Below are 22,837 nucleotides of genomic sequence, written 5' to 3'. Positions count from 1 at the left end.
CTTCCAGGCTAGGCCTCACTTGTGGTCCTTGTCTATGTTAACTCACTTCTCCAGCCACGTCCAGTTCAGTTCAGTTCAGTCGCTCAGTTGTGTCCGACTCTTTGTGACCCCACAGGCTGCAGCACGCCAGGCCTCCCTGTCCATCACCAACTCCTGGAGTCTACTCATGTCCATTGAGTCAGTGATGCCATCCAACCATCTCATCCTCTGTCGTCCCCTTCTCCTCTGGCCTTCAATCTTTCCCAGCATCAGGGTCTTTTCAAATGAGTCAGTTCTTCGCATCAGATGGCCGAAGTATTGGAGTTTCAGATTCATCATCAGTCCTTCCGATGAATATTTGGGACTGATTCCCTTTAGGATGGACTGGTTGGATCTCCTTGCAGTCCAAGAGACTCTCAGGAGTCTTCTCCCAACACCACAGTTCAAAAGCATCAATTCTTCAGTGCTTAGTTTTCTTTATAGTCCAACTCTCACATTCATACATGACTACTTGAAAAAATATAGCCTTGACTAGATGGACTTTTGTTGACAAAGTAATGTCTCTGCTTTTTAATATGCTGTCTAGGTTGGTCATAGCTTTTCTTCCAAGGAGCATGCATCAGGGGTTAAGTAGAGGACCCCAGGCCACCAGCTGGTGAGAGGTCAAGTTGAGATGGAACACAGTCTGCGAGTCTGTGCTCAGCCACCGTGATGGCCTCTGGTGGCAGCGGTGACCACAGATGGAGCTCTGGAGTGCCCCAGGGCCCTGGGCCTGCCTCCTGCATTGCGGCTCAGAGCAGCACCCTGTGTACCAGCACAGCAGGGATGGCCCAGGCTGGTCTTCAGACTCGGGGGGGGTGAAGGCTCAAGGGAAGGGGGAGACAGAAGAACCAAGTAACTCTGTCCTCTGTGGGGGGCACCAGGCAGGGGCCATGGAGGACGAGGCGCCCTGTCTGCTAACCTCGCAGGGTTCACAGGCCCTCAGGAGTGCCAAGTCCACAAGGCCTCCAGTTCTGAGTGTGGGGCTGGCACTCGCTTAGGTGGCCACAGGGCTGCAGACAGGAATGGTGTCTGGAACCCCTGGTGGGTTCCGTTTGCCAGGAGGCATTCACCCTGGTGTTATCTGAGGGCCTGCCCAGTGGGTGCAGGAGATGGTGGGCAGGGCAGGCAGGGCCCACCTCTAGGAGGGAGACCCCGGGTCAGTGAGGGGAGGCCCAAACAGTGCAAGACACACAGGGCATGAGGGGCTCCACGGGTGATGGCTCTGGGCAGCGGTTGGACGTGGGGTCAAGAGGTCAGACAGTCTCAGGTAGGGCCTCGAGGGTCAGGGTATGGAGAATGGGTGTTCTGGGGAGCATTAAAGCCTTTAAATGAGATGAGCAGCGTGATTTCTGTTACATGGAGATGACCTTGGACAACCGTGGGAGCTGAGGCCAGCGGTGATGCAGGGCGGTGGGTGGACTGGGCTTCAGGAGAGCTAGACTGATTCCAGGCCTCTGGCTGGAGTCATCAGGTGGGCCTGGGGGGTGGGCAGGCAGTTTCACAGTGGGATTCAGAGCTGGACAGAGGGAATGGGCCCCGAGGAAGGCCGGGAGGTGAGAGGAAGGCCGGGATATGATGGGGTGAGGGGGTGGATGCAAAGCGCTGAGTCCCTGCTGCCCTGGGGACAAGTCACAGCCATAAACACTCAGTTTCTCCTTGTCCAGTGGAGGTGCTGGCTCGACGATCTCAGGAGCTCTGTACCCGGATTATTTATCCTGACTCTGATGGAAGCCCTGATCTGTCTGGTTGCTGTAGCATCCCTGTGACCCCCTCACTCTAGGATGACCTGTTGTGAGGACAGATGGCTGGGGCAGTGAGGCTCTCTCAGGTCTGGTGGCTTCCTCAGATCTCAGGACACTCGACAATATGCCCTTCATCCCTCACCTTTCCCCTCCTCTTTGCATTTCAAGTCTTGGGCGTCACCTCCTCCAAAAAGCCTCTCCCATCAGGATTGATGACTCCTGGCACCTCCATAGATTCCACTTGTGGACTGTGGCTGTCATCGCTGGCACCCTGGGTGGGTAGAGAGAGCTGGGGTTCCTACCTCTTTCTGCTCAGTGCCCTTGGCTCCCGGCATCCAGACCGGTCCAGGGCGGGTGCTCGGTAAATGTCTGCTGGGTGAGTGATGAGGGGCAAGGTCCATGACCCCCGCTCGGGCCTGTAGGAAGCTGGGACCTCCCGGCTGGGACCCCCGCCTTAGAGCTCAGCCAGGCCCCTGGAAGAGGCGGGGTCACAAGGCTTGTCCTTCCTGTGTATTCATGAGAACCAGGGTTAGCATCTCGAAGGCTGATGGGGCACCCCTGGCGCAGGGTGACCCAGCTACCCACAGTGATGAGAAGGACACACGGGATGCCCTTGGGTTCTTGTCACCTTTCCCTCAGCTCAGCCCACGCGGCGGGCATCAGGAGAGGACCAGGGACTCTGGGAGGCCAAGGCTTTGCCCCAGGGCCAGTGATGTAGAAGGGCAGCAGCCTCGAGAGACGGGAGCAACAAAGTTGCTCACTGCGTGTTTCAGATTGTGCTCTTCTTCTCAGAGCCTTTGGCGTGCATTCAGCAATTTAAACAATGCGCTCCAGCCAATCTAGATTGCAGCGGCCGGGTGAAACTGGAAGCCAGTTTCTCTCTCTTGCTCCCAGCCGGCTCCAGGAGAACTTGGTAGGGATCAAGGGGCTGGCAGAGCCCTCAGGGCTGCTGGGAGGAGATGCCTGAGGCTCCCCAGCCCAGGGACCCGGGGTGGTCCTGAAGAATGGGAGCATTTGACTTGCTCAGTACTCATCCTTGTCCATTTCTACTTAGAACCTGTTCAGATCAGGAAGGTGAGCTTGGCAGTTCAATCTCTGGGCCACACGTGTTCCAGGCGCCGTGCGAGTATTTGGGGAGACAGAGCTGGAGACCCTTCCTTGTCGGTCCCCCATCCATTCATCCCCCTGTCTGTTCAGCATTTGCTGATTTGTGTCCTGCCCAGGGCATGGAGATGGGCCAGACCTGCTGGACACAGATCATCTCCATTAAAGGCCTGTGGGACCGTGAGAGATGCAGGAACACGGAGATGGGCTGTGCCGGGGGAGGGGACAATTTCCAGGGCCCTCCTTTCATTTCATGACAAAATGTTAGGCCATGAATAACTTCTGTGGAAAATGAATCATGGACAGAATAATCTTTTTAGCCAATAGATCTACACTTGAATCTTCCATGACCTTGGACTTGCAAATTCAGTTGGTCAGGAAAAGAGCTGTGAACTCGCAGGAGGTACCTGGTGTTGAACTAGGACACGTGGCCTCAGTGAGCCAGGGAGGCCCTGGGGTCAGCAGAGAGAGGTAGGGCATGGAGAGGGGAAGCAGACGCACCTTGAGAACACCCAACTCTGGACCAGGCATCTAATCTCAAGTGTCCCATTCTTCATTAACAGTCCTACTGGCTGGATATTGACGATGGGATTGGACATGAGTCTCGCACAGTCACACAGCACTTTGATGCTGTCAACTGAAGAAAAAAAAAAAAAAGGCACAACCTAAAAGTTGAGAATTACATTTTATTTGGTGGACAAAATTGAAGACTTAACCCTGGAACACAGCCTCTCAGATCTCAGATTGCTCTGAAATACTGCTCCCAAGAGACGGGAGGAGCCAGGATACACAGGGGTTTTTGCAACAAAGACCAGGTAGTCGGAACATCAGTAGATTACTGTTAAAGAAAACCAGATATCTTGAGTCAGGGAATTTAGTGCTTTTCTGTGTATGGGGTAGATGCAAGAGTCTGGGCTCACGGAAATCATTCCTTTGATCTGCCCCTCAGCTCTCTGAGGTCAGTATCCTGTGCTTTCTCATCCTGTGTCTCCCCAGAGTGCATGGTAGGAGGGTCTGCCACATCCTTTGTTTACTGATAGATGCTCCATCACTCAGTTGTATCTGACTGTGACCCCATGGACTGTAGTCCGCCGGGCTCCTCTGTCCATGGAATTTTCCAGGCAAGAATGCTAAAGTGGTTTGCCACTCCCTTCTCCAGTTTACCGATAGGGTAGCAATGTTCTTTCACTCCTGAGGCTCAGAGTGCTAAAGATTCACACTCGGGTCGGATTTCTCTAACCCCGCACACCCTTCTTCCCTGCCCTTCTCTTTGTTCTCTTAGCCTGAGCCCTTGGCCGGAGAGTGCATTCCAGGGCCGGCAGAGAGCGTGACAGCAGCCAGAAGGGAAAGCTGACCTTGATGACTTAAGAAGCACTGAGGTCCGGGGCCAGGGCTGGGGTGGATGTCCTGGGCCCAGGCCAAGTGAGGTCCCAGGACCTCGGTGAAGAAGCTCAGCAGGGGGAACTCCACAGCGGGACGGGTATCATCATGTTTGCAAGCCATCCACCAAGAGGGGTGCAGCACAGGGGCCTGTGAGTCTCAGGAAGAATCTTCCCCTTTGAGCCATCCCCAGCCACCTGCTTCCCCTTTGAGCCATCCCCAGCCACCTGCTCCCACTCCTGTGTGCCCCAAACTGGACGTGGCCACTCTGCCTTTGAACTTCAGAGCTGTGTCACTGTAGGCCCCTGCCCTGCTGCCTCCCGACCGGGCACCCTGCACACAGGGGCTAACTCTGAGCCTGGTGGATGGAGCTGGTCCTGGGAAAGGTCTGGAGAGATGGGTTGGGATAGCTAGACATCCAGCACTGTTCCTAGGGACTGCTCTTATTTCCCTGAATTAGAGATCAAGAGTCTGTTAACCCCAGATAAGCACCTGCTAAGATGGGAGGTGACCATGGGTGGAGGCCAGGTGTGGTGTCGGGCAGAGGCCCCCTGTATTGGTTGCTTAAACCGGAAAACGGGACTGGTGAAAAGTGATTAAAAAAAAACACAACTTTTTGTTATGCTACACACTGCAGGAGAGGTTATAGTGAAATCAGTGAAGTTACATGATGCTTTTATAACTTAAGATAACGTTTTATGAAGTAAATATTGCACGAGGTATGTGATATTTGGACCCTTGGATCAAGTAATTCGCCTGAAGAACCCACGCCAGGAAAATGCCCCCCAAATAAAAATACACGCACAGACTGGTTTGTGGCATTGTTTTATAAAATTAGGGAGTCTGGGCATAATCTAAAGGTCCGATGGAGAGGAGAGGCCCAGAGGCCCTGAGTGTCCCCGTGGTGGGATTTCTGAGCCACTGAAGTGGTACATTTCACTGCAGAGCCACATGCAAAGTTGGTTGTGCAAATATATATGTGTATATTTCAAAATGTATGTACTGTGATTATGACCTCCCAAAGTCAATCGTGTGTAGATGACTGTCTTGGAAAACATAGATTTGGTTTGTTTATTGGGATGCTTGGCATTGGGGTGCAGGTTCTTTAAATCATTAAATAAAGAACCTCAGGGGCTTTCATTCCATCTCTTGCATCTTTCTAGAGCCCTGTTCAAGCCTGAGATCAGCTGCTCTGGCTGCAGTGAACCCCAGGGGCGAAAGTGGTTATTGGTCTGTGCCCCGCTCTGTCCTTGTGCCTGGAACAGGGGTTCCTTCCTGGAACCCCTCAGCAGCTTTGCAGTCCCTGTTCCCTGGCTGTGCAGCAACGGAAGGAGCATCCTGGCGGGCCCTCTCCACACCTGCTCTCATGCTCCTGACTCGGGGCTGAAGCCCGTTTCTGCCAGCCCCTCTCGTCCTCCAACAAGCGATAAGGACCAGCGTGGTGACAGTCCGTCTGCTTGCTTTCCTGTGTTAAAGGACCTGCAAAGGGAGATGTGGACACGCCCTTTGAGGAAGTCCTGGAGAAGGCCAAGGCTGGGGACCCCAAGGCACAGACGGAGGTAAGGACCAGTGTCCGCGGGGAGCTCGGGCTGCGCCCAGGACAAGCTAGTGCTGAGCCTGCTATCTGGGCTTGGGTACAGCCTGCCTGTACCTGCCATGCGTGGGCCCCCATGTGTGGGGTTTCCATGTTTGTGGCGTGTTGCTTTTCTTCCCACCACTCTTCGGGGAGCATGTACGTGCTCACCTCTGTCCAGCTCACACCTGAACTTGGGCATCACCTCCTCTGATGCCAGCCCTGCCTCCTGCCTGTCCACATGACCCCACCCTCTCTCTCATTTCATCAGTGGAAGGGTGGGGTCCCCACACCCCGCTCTGGCTTGGGAGCACTGGGTGGACAGGGTGAGGGAGCCCAAGGTTGCCTGGTTTGGGGGCGGGGCAAGGCAGGATGTGGACTGGGGGCCCGGGCGCTGCACGGGGAGGCTGCCGCGGTGTGTGGTGTGACCAGATCCCTCTTGCAGGTGGGGAAGCACTACCTGCAGCTGGCCGGCGACGGGGACGAAGAGCTCAACAACTGCACCGCCGTGGACTGGCTGACCCTCGCCGCCAAGCAGGGCCGGCGCGAGGCCGTCAAGCTTCTCCGCCGATGCCTGGCGGACAGGAGAGGTAGGTGAGGCGGCTCGGAGGGACCCACGAGGGATGCTGTACTACTCTGCTAAATTAACCAACCGAAATAACAACAGGGAAACCTGGTGCTGGCAACGCTGTTGGGAAAAATGAGTGTGGTTTCTGCTGTACTCATGGCTCTGCCTCATAGATGGTTTGGGAGTATAACATGGGATATTTAGGGAACAAAGCCATTTTCATCCTCTTTAACTTGTGGTGGGGTCTACAATGAGATATACCATCTGGGTTCTCATCCAAATTGAGGAGTAGACCATGGAGCCAAGTTGGAGGGCATGACAGGCCTGAGGTATGAGTAGCACTTTCTGAACTGACTTTCCATCCGGTCTGAGCGGAGCAGCTACGGACTGGGGGCCAGAGAAGGGCCCACCCAGGCTAGCACTCGGAGCCAGGACGGGCGTGGGTGTTGGGGGGCAGTGATGTGTAGCCTAGCCACTTGGGGACACTTACTATGTTATCCTGCCCAAGGGAAATGGTTCATTCCTGGTGTCAGGGTAAAGTGCTTCCTGAAGCTTCAAACCTCAGAAGAAGGATGAAAGTGTGTGTGTCTTAAAGGGGACCTCCTTTTTCCCGCTCAGATTGCAGAAGTGTTTATGGTTGTTATAGAAAACTTGAACTATATAGAAAACATAAAGATAGAAATTATCTCTAAAAATTATCTATAAACCCAGAGAGAAGTGCTCCGTAGTTTACTGTTTTTCCTTCTGGTTTTATATTGGAATTTTTTTTTTTAACGTTAGGGTTATCATATAGATATATATAAAACAAAAATTTGTATACAGTATTTTTATGTATATATATTTATTATGTATGTATATATATATAAGATATATATAGAAATGATATTTATTAACATTATTTAGTATTGTATAGAGTCTCCTTTCTCTGGACATTAGGCTGATATCTTTAATGATTTAGAACTGTCATGTTCTGCTGGCCAGAATTTCTTACCAAGCCAGCCTCCCTTGCTCCAGGGCAGGTGGGATGGTCTTGCCCTGGCCAGTCGAGTCAGTGTGGCCCCCAGAGTTCACAGTTGGAGCCAGTGGTCTTCCCAGAGGCCCTGAGGGGGGTGGCCAGGGCAGGCCTGAGGACTGGCTGGCGTGTAAGGGAGGGGGCCAGGTCTCACGTAGCCCACACCCTCCACCTTCTCACTGAACACGTCCTGATCATAAAAGGAACGTGGGCTCCGGTGGAAGGTTAGGGAGATGCTCCAAAGGAGAAAATAATATCAGTCCGCCACCCACATTCTCACTGTCCCCTGGGGTGGGGGTAGCCGGGCTGATGTTCCTGGTAGTCCGTGTGCAGGGGGAGAGGCGGCCGCTAAACGGCCCATGAAACCTGCTCCCCATCTTTCTGTGGGCGAGCCTTGCCCCCTGGGAAAGGGCCACCTACGTGGGGACACTGCTCCCGGCTGCCCTCAGGAAGGGCTGATGCTGTGAGTGTAGGGGTGCCCCCCGTCTTGCAGCCTGGCCGCTCACTGCAGTGAGACTGACTGGGGTTTGAGACCAGCTCAGCCTCTCTGACTCTGTGACCTTGGCGCCAAGTCCAGGCCACCACCCCTGGGTGCCTCAGTTTCTCCATCTGTAAGATGAGAAGAGTAGCACCCCACCAGAAGGGTCCTTGTGAGGCAGAACCTGGGAGGGGAAGGAGCCAGGAAGGTGGGGAGGCCTTGCCCAGCACCAGCCCTCCGTGGCCACTCAGCGAGCATCTGCTGAAAGGCCAGGCCGAGCCTCCCACCCTTGGGGACTCAGGCCAGACACTTGTCTGGCTGGACCTTCGTTTCTGCCCTGGTGATGAAGATGCCTGCAAAGCCACTCATGGGAATCTCTTCCCAAGCCCCTTCAGGCGGGGCTGGCCGGGGCTGGGGCATCCCTGCCAGCTTCCAGGCGGGCAAGCGGGCGGCCCCAGGCCTCTGACGCTTCCCTCTCTCAGGCATCACCTCCGAGAACGAGCAGGAGGTAAGACAGCTGTCCTCTGAGACCGACCTGGAGCGGGCTGTGCGCAAGGCGGCCCTCGTCATGTACTGGAAGCTCAACCCCAAGAAGAAAAAGCAGGTGGCCGTGGCGGAGCTGCTGGAGAACGTGGGGCAGGTCAACGAGCACGGTACGCGCTCTGTCCGTGGGGCCTCCTGGGCTTCTGTGCCGGGATCCTGGGGGCTCCTTTATGGGAGCTGGCATGGGGGGCTCCAGGGAGCTTCTCGCAGGTGTCCTGTAAGGCTGCGGAGTGTCCTTCCTGGGTGTCCTGTTCCTGGCGCCCATCAGGGCCCCCCCAGCTCTGGTTCTACCTGACCCGCTCCACCCCTAGGGTTCTCTCACCTGCTGCCCACGGGCGGAGCTGCAGGTCTTGGCATGTCCAGGGTGTCCTCCTCCTCCTGAAGGGGACAGGGAGTGGGGAGGGTGAGAGGTGCCAGCAGTGACCTGGGTCCCCGAATCCCTGAGAGCCTCTCCAGGGCTGGCCCCTTTGCCAGCCTCTTCAGTGCCCCCACCTCCTTCTAACCCAGCTTTCCGAGAAGGGCACGGGCAGCTGGAAGGACAGATGGACCAGGAGAGTGGGCGTTACTGACTGGGTGTGGTCTCTCCATTTCCAGGGTCTGGGCTGACTTCTGTCTCTTGGTAACCTTGATAAGCACCTGGCCAGGGCCCCATCCAGCTCCCTCCTGCCCCGAGGGGGAGATGGTGGGGGTGGGGCTGGGGCCACCTGCCGACACATCAGAGAAGATGAGTGGGTGGGCACCTCTGCACCTTCTCCAGGCCGGACTCTTGTCTGATCTCTGATCCTCTGGGGTCTGACAGAGGCGGCCGTGAGGCTTGGGGCTCCAGTCGCAGGACCCCCGAGAGGCGTGCTTGACCTGACAGGTCCGGCCGCCCCTCGTGGAGCCCCAGTGACCCTGCGGGACCATGGCCCCGCCCCGTTCCTGCTGCCCCCTCACCCACTCTGGGCTCCCGTGGCCCCTCTCAGTCACGGTGCCCCTCCCCTTGTGTAGTCTCACCCTGTGGTCCAGCCCCTACCTGACCCGACCCTGCAAAGACCACTTGGAGCCTGACATGGGAGAGCCCAGTGAACGCCTGCCTGGGTGTGGGCATTGTGGGGGGAAGGTGTCGACAGAGGGCAGGATACCTCAGTCCTGGCTCTGTGTTCACCCACTGAACCGACTTTTGCACCAGGGCTGGGGACACAGGAAGGCCTGCCCGGTGGCCCTGGGGAGCTTGGTTTCTTCCAGGGGAAGATCACACCAAGGGACAATGTCAGCAAAGGTGTCTGGGGGCCGGCTGTGATCAGAGTGATCAGAGAGTGATCAGAGAGTGTGGTGTGTCCAGGGCTTGGTCTGTGCCCAGCGGGGCCCACGTCACCTTGTAATGGAGATTGAGCAGTGGTGGTCCCAAGGGTTGACCTTGCACAGCCCTCCAGGGCTGCATGGGGGACACTGGCAAGTTTCTGGGGGCTTGCAGGGGATGGGGGCTTCCCTCATAGCTCAGTTGGTAAAGAATCTGCCTGCAATGCAGGAGACCCCAGTTCAATTCCTGGGTCGGGAATATCCGTTGGAGAAAGGATAGGCTACCCACTCCAGTATTCATGGTCTTCCCTGGTAGCTCAGCTGGTAAAGAATCTGCCTGCAATGCAGGAGACCTGGGTTCGATCCCTGAGTTGGGAAGATCTCCTGGAGAAAGGAAAAGGCTACCCACTCCAGTATTCTGGCCTGGAGAATTCCATGAACTGTGTAGTCTGTGGGATCGCAAAGAGTCAGACATGACTGAGCGACTTTCATTCACTCATTGCAGGGGATGGGGCAGTCAGCTGGCCTTGACTCTCCCCCGCTCTGTCCCTGCAGATGGCGGGGTGCAGCCCGGGCCCGTCCCCAAGTCCCTGCAGAAGCAGAGGCGGGTGCTGGAACGCTTGGTCAGCAGTGAATGTGAGTACGGCCGCCCGTCCTGTGCTAGCGACACCTTTGGCCATGCTGTCGCCCCCACCACCCCGGGCTTCATGTCTGCGCCCCCCGACTCCCCATCAGTCTAGGCCCGGCCCCCAGGGTCTCAGAGGCTGACAGATCTTCCTTCCAGTCCCTTCAGGGCTATTGGTTGGGTGTTGGTGTTCTGGGCTCTGGGATTTGGACCCCACCCACTGGGAGCACATACACACTGGAGGGACGAGAGGGCAGTGTAACTGTCCCTGATGGAGAAGGATGATGTGAGCCAGCAATGGTGGGGAGGTGGGTAGCCCGCAAGGGGCAAGGAGGTGGATGCTCCAGACTGAGTGAGCGAACCTCATTGGCAAAGGCCTGGGAGCACCCAGCTGGGAGTGGGGGCTGCCGCCAGCATGGGCTGTGGGGAGGTGGGGATATCGGGCTGAACTTGGGGGTTAGGGAGTAATGAAGATTTGGGCACGTGCCTGGCACATAGTAGGGCCTTGGAGGATGCGTATTGGCTGGAGGGGCTAGTAGGTGGCTGGGCTGCAGGGGTCAGGGCCAAGGGAGTACGGGGGTCCGAGCAGCACGGGCGGAAAATGTTCTGAAGAAGGGTCCGCATGGAGCCTGGCTCAGGCAGCCCCCCAGGACTTGAAGGGTGGGGGGACACTTCTGGGGAGGGACGGTGGGTCCCCAAGGCCAGGAGGCCTTGGCAAGCCGGCCTGCCTTTCTCTCCTCTCATTGTCCGGGCCCGAGAAGGGTCGCCCGTCTCCAGCCTGACCCCAACACAGCTGCTGCCCACCATGTGCCCATCTCCACGGGGCGGCAGTGCTCACGGTCTCACCGACCTCGCGTGTGTCCTCTCCTGTGCTTCAGCCAAGAGCTACATAGCCCTGGACGACTTTGTGGAGATCACCAAGAAGTACGCCAAGGGCATCATCCCCACCGACCTGTTCCTGCAGGACGACGATGATGATGAGGTGGCGGGCAAGAGTCCCGAGGACCTACCCCTGCGCCTGAAGGTGAGCCCTTGGCCCGGGCCACCTGCCTGCCCGGGTGCCCCCCAGGAAGCTGTAGGTGGGAGACCTCGCCCAGCAGGGAACCTCCAGGGCTGTGTCGCTTGTCCTGGATAGGCCTGTGCCGCCAGGTCGTCCACATAGCTGCATAAGGATGCGTCCTCATGAAAGGAGGCCTCCTGTACACGCTCAGGCTCTGGAGGCAGGGGCGCTGTTGGCGTCGGGCGGGCCCAGTGGTTGCTGGATATGCACGGGCACCTTTGCATCTTTCCCTGCAAAACGCCATGTGGGGAGCAGGGTGCTGTGCGCTGGAGACCACCTTTCACTTAGACTCCATCCTTTGGAAAAATTGTCTGTTTATGGCCCAGAGGAGAGGTCAGTTCCTCGAAGGTGCCTCCCCCCAGAAGCAAAGTGCGGTCTTGTGTTCAGGAGGGCTCTGCGGTGGTGCCTGTTTATCTGGATCTGCAGGGGTTCGAGGAGCGAGCGGGTGTGGAGAGGGTGGCAGGGGAGGTGACCGAGGGCAACCTGAAGGTGGACGGGGGTGGGGAGGAAGCTCGTGTTCACCACCGCCTCCCACCAGGGAGCAGCCGTGATTACAAGGGATGAGCACGGAGCGTCTGGATCTGTGCCGACAGCCAGGAGTGGCTGCTCATGCTCCTGGAGTCACAGCTTTTGTTTTCCTGGCCATGTGGTTTGTGACTAAAGGGGGCAGATATAAGCCTTGGTGAAGTGTGACCACGGCCCCCTTCACCAGTTTCCCCAAGTTCAGCTCAGGGGGTTGAATTCGTCTTCTGTATCCCCCTTTGCTGAGAGCACCAGGATTTTCAGAAGTCTGGCCACCTGGCCCCAGACAGGTCCATCCCCACTCGTGGCCAAGGGGACCCGGCCAGCACAGGGGGCCTCTGGGCAGGCAAAGCATCGCAGAGCCCCTGGCATTGGTCCCCCAAGAGTCTGTAGGGTTCTGTGCTTCCCCAGCTCCTGGGCTCGTGTAACCTGCCCACAGTATGGTTGGAGTGTGAGCAGGGTTGGGGCCGGTGATGGGACGTGTGCTGGTGTGTCCTCATCCCAGACACGGCCTCAGTGTAAGCCCCGTGCTAGGGGCTGAATATGGGGGCTCAGAAAGCCGCCCTCGTGGGTTGAGAGGCCACCTCTGGGAAGCAAGTTCCTCAGAGAAGCTGCAGCCCGGATGGTGGGTGTGAAGGCCACGCTCCGGACCAGCAAGCTTGCTGAGAGCCCCTGAGGGCACGTAGGGCGTCGGGGTGAAGGTTCTGAGGCGCAGGGTCAGGACGGCCCAGAAGCTGGGCCGGGGAGGTCACCGCTTTTATTGAGGGCCCACCTGGAGGCAAGCCTGGTGTGTTCCAAATGCCATGAGAGAGGCATGTTCTCACTAACATGAGAGAGGAAGGTGGAGCGTTTGCCATGGTTCTTGGCTAAAGAGGAAGTGCTCCCCAAATGCCAGTGAGGGTCAAAGGTGAGGGAAGAAGACCCGTGGGCCAGGCGGTCCCGGCCTGGACAGCCTAGTGTGCGTTGTCCTGGCATACTTACTAATAATGCCTGCTTTCAAAAGCATCTCAGTGTGGACAGCAAGTTATGTCACATTCCTTACGGGCGACAAACTCGGTGCTGTAAGATGTCTGAAATTCCTTTTTGTGAAAAAGAGATTTAAAGTATCCTGACAAGAAATAAGGCTATTTTTTAATTTTTTGCAATTGTTGTTGGAGTCCTTTCATTGCTTTACAATTTATATCATTAAAAGTGTTTTGGAAGGCTTCCCTGGTGGCTCAGTGGTAAAGAATCTGCCTGGCAATGCAGAGGACACAGGTTTGATCTCTGATCCGGGAAGATCCCACATGCTGTGGAGCAACTTAACCCGCAAGTACAAGTACTGAAGCTCGTGCACTTAAAAGCCTGTGTTTCACGACAAGAGAGGCCACTGCAGTGAGAAGCCCACGAACTGCATCGAAGAGTAGCCCCTGCTGTCTGCGACTAGAGGAAAGAGCCCACGCGGAAACAAAAGACCCATCTCAGCCAAAAAAAAAAAGTGTTTTGGAAAAGAGAGAATGAATTGGAGCAGAATGAATTTCCTGGAGCTCAAAGCTGTCCCGGCCTTTATTAACCACCCCCTGGGGACAGAGAAGGGGCATGTGCCTGGGGAGGGCCCGGCACCCCCAGTGGAAAGTGCCAGACACCCCTCTGCAAGCTGACGTGACCCCCAGGGACGTTCCAGGCTCCAGGCTTCTCCAGCCTTTGTGACAGATGAAACCTTCTTAAAGATGGATTCAGAAATGTCTTAAAATCCTAACAGTGTTCGCATCACATTATTGAAAGTCCAGCACGTGGACGTTTGCTCAGGTCTGAGCAGGGTCTCAGTGAACCAGCCCGGACCCTCTGGGCGAGCGGTGGCCTCCTTGGTTGGCTGCCCAGGTCAGTACCGGGCAGTTCTCTTCAGTTTTTCCCATCAGCCAGGCGTGTCCGGGGTGAAGGCTGCTGGTGACCGCAGCCTGGGTCAGGGTGCCCTTTCCCATCCTGTCATGAACTGACTCCCTACTCGTTTTTTAAAAACTTCTTTCCTGCTCAAAGTGAAGTTCATTTTAATTTGGACTGCCTCTACAGAAAAGGTTTCTAGTCTCACAATTTGGTGGGGTCCCAAGTAGTAGGGCTTAGGTAGAAGTGACAGGGGACAGAACAGGGACCTTAAAGGACAGCTGTGGTCACGGCGGCCACAGGGGCTCACTGTGCCAGCAGAGGCCAGCACTGTTGGACTTCAGGTTCTAGAAGCTTCGTTGTCTTTTAAATGTCCTCTCAACCGTGTGATTGTGTGGTCTCAATAGGCAAAAACCAAAAAAACAAAAAAAACACCCAATAAATAATGTGAATGGTTTTGAGCATTAGGAGTTTCAGGTTAATTTTAAGGTGCCAGCTACTTGGATGCCTCCAGGCCAGCTCCCCCAAGGCTGCTCAGCACTGACTGTGCAGAGAGAGAATGGAGGCGAGAACAGGAGCACCGGGTGCCTTTGGTCTGTCTGGTTAGAGAGGCCCCATCGACAGGAATTAGCAGAGCAGACAGCGGCTGACGCACGCATGGGCTCTTTCTGTTGCTGGTGTGTCTGGCTTTTGGTCGAAGGGGCTCCTGCAGAGCTGGAGCAGGGTCTGGAGACACTGGTTTGCTGTCTGGCAAATGTCAGATATGTGGGTGATACCACTCTAATGGCAGTGAAAATAAACTAGAGAGCCTCTTAATGAAGGTGGAAGAGGAGAGTGAAAAAGCTGGGTTGAAACTCATTATTTAAAAAACAGGGGATCATGGCATTTGGTCCCATCATTTCATGGCAAATAGAAGAAAAAGTGGAAGGAGTGACAGATTTTACTTCTTGGGCTCCAAAATCATTGCGGATGGTGACTGCAGCCATGAAATTAAAAGATGCTTGCTCCTTGGAAAGAAAACTATGACAAACCTTGACAGTGTATTAAAAACCAGATGCATCTCTTTGCTGACAAAGGTCTGGATAGTCAAATCTATAGTTTTTCCAGTAGTCATGTGTAGGCGTGAGAGTTGGATCACAAAGAAGGCTGAGAGGTGAAGAATTGATGCTTTTGAATTGTGTTAGAGAAGAGTCTTGAGAGTCCCTTGGACTGCAAGATCAAACCAGTCCATCCTAAAGGAAATCAACCCTGAATATTCATTGGAAGGACTGTTGCTGAAGCTCTAATACTTTGACTACCTGATGCAAAGAGCTGACTCATTGGAAAAGACCTTGATGCTGGGAAAGACTGAGGGCAAAAGGAGAAGAGAACCACAGAGGATGAGACGGTTGGATGGCATCACTGACTCAGTGGACATGAATTTGAGCAAACTCCAGGAGATAGTGGAGGGTGGGAGCCTGGTGTGCTGCAGTCCATGGGGTCGCAAAGAGTCAGACCTGACTTAGTAGCTGACCAACAACAAGTGTCAGAAATCCCCACCAAGGCTGACTTTATGGTATTCGAAGTTCCTTGGTACCCTACTCCAGACACGGTGAGCACTGGGTCTCCTCCTGGGGAAGCTGGCCCATGAGCTGGAGGAGCCCTGAGCTGGTTTGTTGGTTTCATCATTTTCTTGCTTGTTCTGAAACAGAGGGTAAGTGGACTGTTAGTTGAATGAGGAATGCAGCTCTTTGAACATATACAAGTGGGGTTTCCCAGGTGGCTCAGTGGTAAAAGAACCCGCCTGCCAATGCAAGAGACTCGAGAGATACTGATTCGATCCCTGGGTCAGAAAGATCCCCTGGAGCAACCCCCTCCAGTGTTCTTGCCTAGAGAATCCCATGGACAGAGGAGCCCTGCAGGCTACAGTCCATGGGGTCGCACAGAGTCACACACAGCTGAGCATGCATGCACTATCCCATGTGGGTGTCTATGGAAGTACACACACACACACACACATGTGGGTGTCTATAGAAGTGCACACACACACACACACTCACGTGGGTGTCTATAAAAGTGCACACACACACACACGTGAGTGTCTATAGAAGTGCATACACACATACACACACACACACTGTTAAACACTCCTGTTTCCCCTGTAAGCCCAGGTCCCTCTTACCTGGAAAACTCACTCTGCCAGCTACTCCCGGGAGTCCTGGTCATCCAGAGTTGACACCCCAGCCTCTTGGGCAGATGACAGCCACATCCCAATGTTGCCACTCAGTGTGGTCCCCCAGGATCCCAGCTCCTCCTTTGCCCTTATGTTCATGGGGCAGAAAGATCGTGTCCCCAGGACGTAGATGGAGGTGGGGCTGCCCACCTCACCCGGCTACTGACCGGGCTTCCATCACATTGCCCCTCAAATGGGCTGTGAGCTCAGCTGGGCTTCCCTGCCCCGACGTGGGTGTTCCTCACAAGGACCGCCCCTCTTCAGCATGGTCCAGTCCACGCCCCTGACCTCCTTGCGTGAGCCCTAGCACGGTCATGGACACGTTCTCTTCTCAGCTCCTTCAGCTTCTCTCCTGTCTCCCCGGAGCCCTGGTGGAGCTGAGAGCTTTAGGACCAGGCAGGAGTGGGGGCCGCCCTGGATGGCAGGAGCGTCCCTGCCTCCTGCCCGAGGCTGGTCCCCCACTCGCCTCCCTGCCAGCCCCTCATTCCTCTTCTCTTGTGGGAATGGACAAGTGTTTCCGCTGCCCTTGCTTCTGTGTACAGTCTGTGGGGGGCGGTGGGACGTGAGGCGGGGAGCACCCGCCGGGGGCTGTGTGTCTGTTCTGAGCACACGGGTGTGCAGGGGTGGGTGGTGCAGGCGGCGGGTGTCAGGGCTCCTGCTGCAGTGAAAATGTCACATCAGCCCTGTTACAGCTGAATCATTTCCATTCACGTGGCGTGAACTCTCCTTTCTGGAGTCCCCACTCCTGGGACGGGCAGGGCCCAGGGTAGGCTGGTAAAGCAGCACTTCCTCTCCCCGTTGGTGGGTCACCTCCCCCCCCACCCACCCCCCATCCACCAGAGACAGAGGCTCAGGAGGTGAAGTCCTCATCACAGGGGTGGCTGAGATGCAAGTAGCCTGGTCCTCTGTTGTCTTTGCAAGTGTGAGGCCCCATGGGGAGGGAAGAGGGGGCCAGGTGGGCTCCCCGAGGCACCCAAGATCCCACAGGGGAGACCGGCACTCATGAGCCTGGAGACCCTTGTGGACAGTCAAGGACTAGGGATGGGCAGGAGGTAGAGGGCAGACCCTGCGGGACTGGGTAGAATCAAGGGCAGGTTTGTGGGGGCCATGTGGAGCATGAGCACCTAGAGAGAGAGCTACAGGTGGAAGGACTTTGCAGACCGAGGGACCCGCCGTTGGTTGAAACAGTGGGCGAGTTCACTTTGCCCAGGGCCAGGCCCCGGCTTCAGGGAGACTGGAAGGGTTAACCAGGGAGCAGTGACGTGGCACAGAGCGGTCCAGGTTCTAACGCCCCTCCTTTGTCTCCACCCCTCCTCCCAGGTGGTCAAGTACCCCTTGCACGTCATCATGGAGCTCAAGGAATACCTGATTGACCTGGCGTCCCGAGCGGGCGTGCACTGGCTGTCCACCCTCGTGCCCACCCACCACATCAACGCCCTGGTCTTCTTTTTCATCATCAGCAACCTCACCATCGACTTCTTCGCCTTCTTTGTGCCCCTGGTCGTCTTCTACCTGTCCTTCATCTCCATGGTCATCTGCACCCTCAAGGTTTTCCAGGACAGCAAGGCCTGGGAGAGCTTCCGCGCGCTCACCAGCCTGCTCCTGCGCTTCGAGCCCAACCTGGACGTGGAGCAGGCCGAGGGGAACTTCGGCTGGAACCACCTGGAGCCCTACGTCCACTTCCTGCTGTCCGTCTTCTTCGTCATCATCTCCTTCCCCATCGCCAGCAAGGACTGCATGCCCTGCTCGGAGCTGGCCGTCGTGTCGGTCTTCTTCACGGCCACCAGCTACATGAGCCTGAGCACCTCGGCCGAGCCCTACACCCGGAGGGCCCTGGTGACCGAGGTGGCGGCCGGCCTGCTCTCCCTGCTGCCCACCATGCCCGTCAACTGGCGCTACCTGAAGCTCCTGGGCCAGACCTTCTTCACGGTGCCCGTGGGCCACTTGGTCGTGCTGAACGTGAGCGTGCCCTGCCTGCTGTACGTCTACCTGCTCTATCTGTTCTTCCGCATGGCCCAGCTGAGGAACTTCAAAGGCACCTACTGCTATCTGGTCCCCTACCTGGTCTGCTTCATGTGGTGCGAGCTGTCGGTGGTCATCCTGCTCGAGTCCACCGGCCTGGGGCTGGTGCGGGCGTCGGTGGGCTACTTCCTCTTCCTCTTCGCTCTCCCCATCCTGGTGTTCGCCCTGGCGCTGATGGGCGTGGTGCAGCTGGCCCGCTGGTTCGTGTCCCTGGAGCTCACCAAGATCGCCGTCACCCTGGTGCTCTGCAGCGTCCCCCTGCTGGTCCGCTGGTGGACCAAGGCCAACTTCTCGGTGGTGGGGATGGTCAAGTCCCTGACGCGGAGCTCCATCGTCAAGCTCATCCTGGTGTGGCTCACGGCCATCGTGCTCTTCTGCTGGTTCTACCTGTACCGCTCGGAGGGCATGAAGGTCTACAACTCCACACTGACCTGGCCGCAGTACGGCTTCCTGTGCGGGCCGCGGGCCTGGAAGGAGACCAACATGGCCCGCACCCAGATCCTGTGCAGCCACCTGGAGGGCCACCGGGTCACGTGGACCGGCCGTTTCAAGTACGTGCGCGTGACCGAGATCGACAACAGCGCTGAGTCGGCCGTCCACATGCTGCCGCTCTTCCTGGGCGACTGGCTGCGCTGCCTCTATGGCGAGGCCTACCCGTCCTGCAGCCCCGGCAACGTCTCCACGGCCGAGGAGGAGCTCTGCCGCCTCAAGCTCCTGGCCAAGCACCCGTGCCACATGAAGAGGTTCGACCGCTACAAGTTCGAGATCACAGTGGGCATGCCCTACAGCGGTGCCAACGGCAGCCGCGGGCCTGAGGAGGACGACGTCACCAAGGACATCGTGCTGCGGGCCAGCAGCGAGTTCAAGGACGTGCTCCTTCACTTGCGCCAGGGCAGCGTCATCGAGTTCAGCACCGTCCTGGAGGGCCGCCTGGGCAGCAAGTGGCCCGTCTTCGAGCTCAAGGCCATCAGCTGCCTCAACTGCATGGCGCACCTCGTGCCCGCCCGGCGGCACGTGAAGGTAGAGCGGGACTGGCGGAGTGCCGTGCACGGTGCCGTCAAGTTCGCCTTCGACTTCTTCTTCTTCCCCTTCCTGTCGGCGGCCTGAAGACGCGCCCCCTGCAGGAGCGGCGGTTGCGCGTGGCTGCCAGGACCTCCCCCGTGTGCACCCCCTCCTCCCCCCGACCCAGCTGGACGGCGCCACACTCATCTGTGTGTGTGTGTGGGGGGGGGGGGGGTGCGTGGGTGTGCAAATGCAGGGCTTCGGAGATCCTCTGTCGCTCGCAGCCGGCTCCCACCTCCGTGAACAGGCTGACCGCTGTAGCTCTGTCCACCCTGAGCGCCCGGCGTGGTTGGAAATTGCATGCACGGCCTCCACCCGTAGCCCCGACCTCTCCGCGTGCAGCTGGTGTGCCAGCCAGACTAGGATTCCGGTGCCCGGAAAGCACTTTACAGACACTTGTTCTCCTCCTGCACCTCCTCCACGCACGACCCCCGCCCCCCACCCCCTCATTTACTTCCGTTTGAGTTTGTTCTTTGAATAACTAGTAGTCCTGCCGTGTAAATTTGATAGCCTTTCTTATTTATTTGATCGCTGCTCAGCCTTGACAGCTGTTTGCCAAGCCCAGGGGTGGGGGAGTGGGCCTGCAGAGCTGCTCTGTCACCTGCCTGGGGCCCCGCCTGATTCTGAGATGGAGGCCACGTGGGCAGAAGCCCTGAGCTCTGCATGCAGCAGCCTACCCGCCTGGAGGCTCTCCTGCCTGGTGGGTTGTGGGTGAGTTTGCCAGGGTCTTGTCTGAATCCACAGGGACCATCCCTGGGTAGATGCAGGTTTGATCCCTGGGCCAGGAAGAGCCCCTGGAGAAGGAAATGGCTACCCACTCCAGTATTCTTGCCTGGAGAATCCCATGGACAGAGGACCCTGGCAGGCTACAGTCCATGGGGTCGCAAAGAGTTGGACATCATGGAATCTGGATTGCAAACCCTTCCCAGTGCTCAGAAAAGCTAGACCGTGTTCAGAACCAGAAAGCAGAAAGTCAAGGTCCTGAAGCAGCTGAAATAAAAACCTTCGATGAAATTTGCTGTCCTTTAAGTCATTTTTTTTAAAAGCACATGCTAGAGAATCAACAGGTGTCTACACTTGCACTGAATTACGCACAAGTACAGTTTGAGTGACAAAGAGCAGAATACTCAATAAGCAACCCCAGCCCCACTGGGCTAGGGACCCCACCACCCAGCTGTCCATTCAGGCCTTACTAGGTGTGAAATGCACAGGGTTACAATGATTTGAGAAACTCAGTGCTGCTGAGAGGATTCAATACGTGGTTGTTCGTGACTCAGTAGCTGCCGCCTTGTTCAGGAGTGTGTTTTTTGAAACCATATCCTGTGTTCAGAAATGAACGATGGTAATCCCATAGCATTATCATCACAACTTGAGCCATGTTGGGGGGCTCGAGCAGCTTGAGGTCCCTCAGAAACCTTAGCACCCTGGGTGGGGGTACCTGTCTGTCCGGGTCCCTTGGGCAGGAGGACATGTCCGCCTGGGTCCCTCTCGTCCCTGGCAACCTCTCCTGCCCCCTAGTGGGCCGTGCCCCCACCCAGTGAGCAGGAAGTCCAGTTCATTGTGTGGTTAGGAAACCTGGAGTTGTTCACACATTTGTCTGTGGTCGGGACTTGGTTCAGGGAGCGGCTGCCTCCTTTTTGAAGACTCACCTCAGCGTGGTGGCCGGCAGCTGCCTGTGTCCCTGTACAGCTGACCCTTCCTGTTTTGTCCTCCAGCCTGGTCAGGTCTGCCTGACATCCCACGTGTTGGGAGGTGCTCAGGAGGGCAGTGGCCTCAGAGCTGTGTGTTTGCTCCTAGGTTTCTTCCCAGGCAGTGAGATGAGGTTAAAGGTCAGCCCCACCCCTCTTCTGATCTGGAGGTTTTTGAGGCCCTGAAATGCGTTCATAGTTCAGCTCTGCCTCCCAGACTCCCCACGGATGGTCCAGTCGGGGAGAGCGGGGCAGGCGGAGTTGCCTGGTTTTCTGAGTGAATGCAGATGACCTCATCTCATCCTTCCAGGCCTGGGGGAGGTGCCGTGACAACACTGATCTGCAGAAAACAGGTTCGGGAGAGGAGGTCACACTGAACAATGGGGCCAGAATTAGACCGTGGTTCCCTGGGCCACACTGTTACTCTGTTCCCCACAGAGCTGCCCCCTGAAGGAACAGAAGGTGGGGTCGTCTCATGGGGGGATTGCCCTGGATCGGCCGTTCAGCCCCTGTCCCCAGGTTTCAGCATCCTGATCTATAAAATGGTGAGTCTGGGTTAGATCAGTGGTTTGCAAAAACTACTGGGTTGGCCAAAATATTCACTTGGGTTTTTCCATAGGAGGGGACAGAAAAACCCAAACAGACTTTTTGGCCAACCTAATACTTAGCAATGAAACCCTTTTTTAAAAGATGTACAGAACTCCAAGTGAAAACAGTGTTATTTGTAAGTTTCGATGTAACCTCAACAGCAGACGAGAATGGAGGCCACCTGGCTGGTTAGAACCCCTTGTCCCAGCTGTGTGACCTCAGACAGCTTCACCCTTTCCAGGCCTCCGGTGCCTCTTCTATGACTTGGGAATGTGAGAGGGCTGACCTCATTGGTTGTTTTTAGGGACTAGACTAGTTAATTTTATTGCAGGGTGGTCCCAATAGTGTCAGGCACTAGTAAAATACTGATTTGTGAATGTTTTAAACATAGTTAAACATTCATGGAACTTCAGAACTGGTTAAGAACCTTATACAGGCCCTTGGGCTTCCCAGGTGGCTCAGAGGTAAAGAATCCATCTGCAATGCAGGAGATGGAAGGTCAATCCTGGAGATGTGGGTTCAATCCCGGGTTGATCCCCTGGAGAAGGAAATGGCAGCCGACTCCAGTATTCTTGCCTGGAAAGTTCCATGGACAGAGGATCCTGGCAGGCTACAGTCCATGGGGTTGCAAAGAGTCAGGTATGACTGAGCACACACATAACACACATATAAGCCCTCACCAGAAGAATGTCCCTTCTAGCTTTTTAAAAACTTAACCTTTGTGAAAATAATTCATGTTTAGCTGAACAGAACTTACTGGAGTGGCTGAATCCCAACAGGAGCCTGGTGTTGGATGGTGCTCTGTCTATACCCTCTCCCCCAACACCACACCCCCCGGGACCCACCGTCTTGCCTTTCTCTCTGCATCACGACTTTAATTCCTCATGGCTACACATCCAGAAAAGGTTGGCTGGTATGTGTGGCTTATGATCTCAAACATTCCTTATTTAACCTAACTAATGAGCTTTGGATGCATCGCTGCCGCCCTCGAACAAATATTTATGGCACTGTGATGCTGAGCAGATGCTGTAATTCCACGGTTTGAGTCAAACCCAAGTCCCACCCTCGGGAAAATCACCCAAGTCAGATGTGAGTGGGCCCTGATTCAGTCAGAAGTGCCTCCCTGCCTTCACACACAGGAAGTGCTGTGGGGGCCCAGAGAGGGTGGAACCCAGCCTGGGGTGGGAGACAGGGCCGGAAGGCTCCTGGGAGGTTATGGGGTCTGCCCTGTTTTGATAACAAGGGGAAGGGTGGGATTTGGCGAGGTCAGAGGAAGACTTTTCAACCTTCAGGGCACCCATCGGAGCCTCAGGCATCACCCAGAACAACGGGGGTCCCAGAGGATAGAGCCTGGGGTCCAAGGGCCAGGGTGGGATTGAGTCTTGGTCCTGCAGGCTGCTGCAGCCCCTCTCTTGGCTCTGAAGCCAGGGCCCTGGTAAGGTCAGGAAAATGGACCTGAGGGCACTTTAAGGCACAGTGTGGAGGAGGAAAGGGAC

General features: G+C 56.1%; 1 protein-coding gene across 1 annotated transcript in view; it reads left to right on the top strand.

The window, feature by feature from the left end:
• The window catches only part of WFS1 (wolframin ER transmembrane glycoprotein), a 31,867-nt gene extending 11,788 nt beyond the window's left edge, over window positions 1–20,079 (top strand). Inside the window, exons 3-8 of the mRNA XM_070372671.1 lie at window positions 5,724–5,806; window positions 6,266–6,410; window positions 8,361–8,531; window positions 10,258–10,338; window positions 11,206–11,351; window positions 17,302–20,079. Coding sequence (XP_070228772.1) covers window positions 5,724–5,806; window positions 6,266–6,410; window positions 8,361–8,531; window positions 10,258–10,338; window positions 11,206–11,351; window positions 17,302–19,110 — 2,435 coding nt within the window. The 3' untranslated portion in view covers window positions 19,111–20,079. The remainder of the gene's footprint in view (window positions 1–5,723; window positions 5,807–6,265; window positions 6,411–8,360; window positions 8,532–10,257; window positions 10,339–11,205; window positions 11,352–17,301) is intronic.
• Window positions 20,080–22,837: the final 2,758 nt, after the last annotated feature.

This window comes from Bos mutus, chromosome 6, assembly GCF_027580195.1.
Source record: "Bos mutus isolate GX-2022 chromosome 6, NWIPB_WYAK_1.1, whole genome shotgun sequence".
NCBI classification, from domain to species: domain Eukaryota; kingdom Metazoa; phylum Chordata; class Mammalia; order Artiodactyla; family Bovidae; genus Bos; species Bos mutus.
The sequence above is the reverse complement of the archived record's forward strand: the minus strand, read 5'-3'. Positions and strand labels throughout refer to the sequence as shown.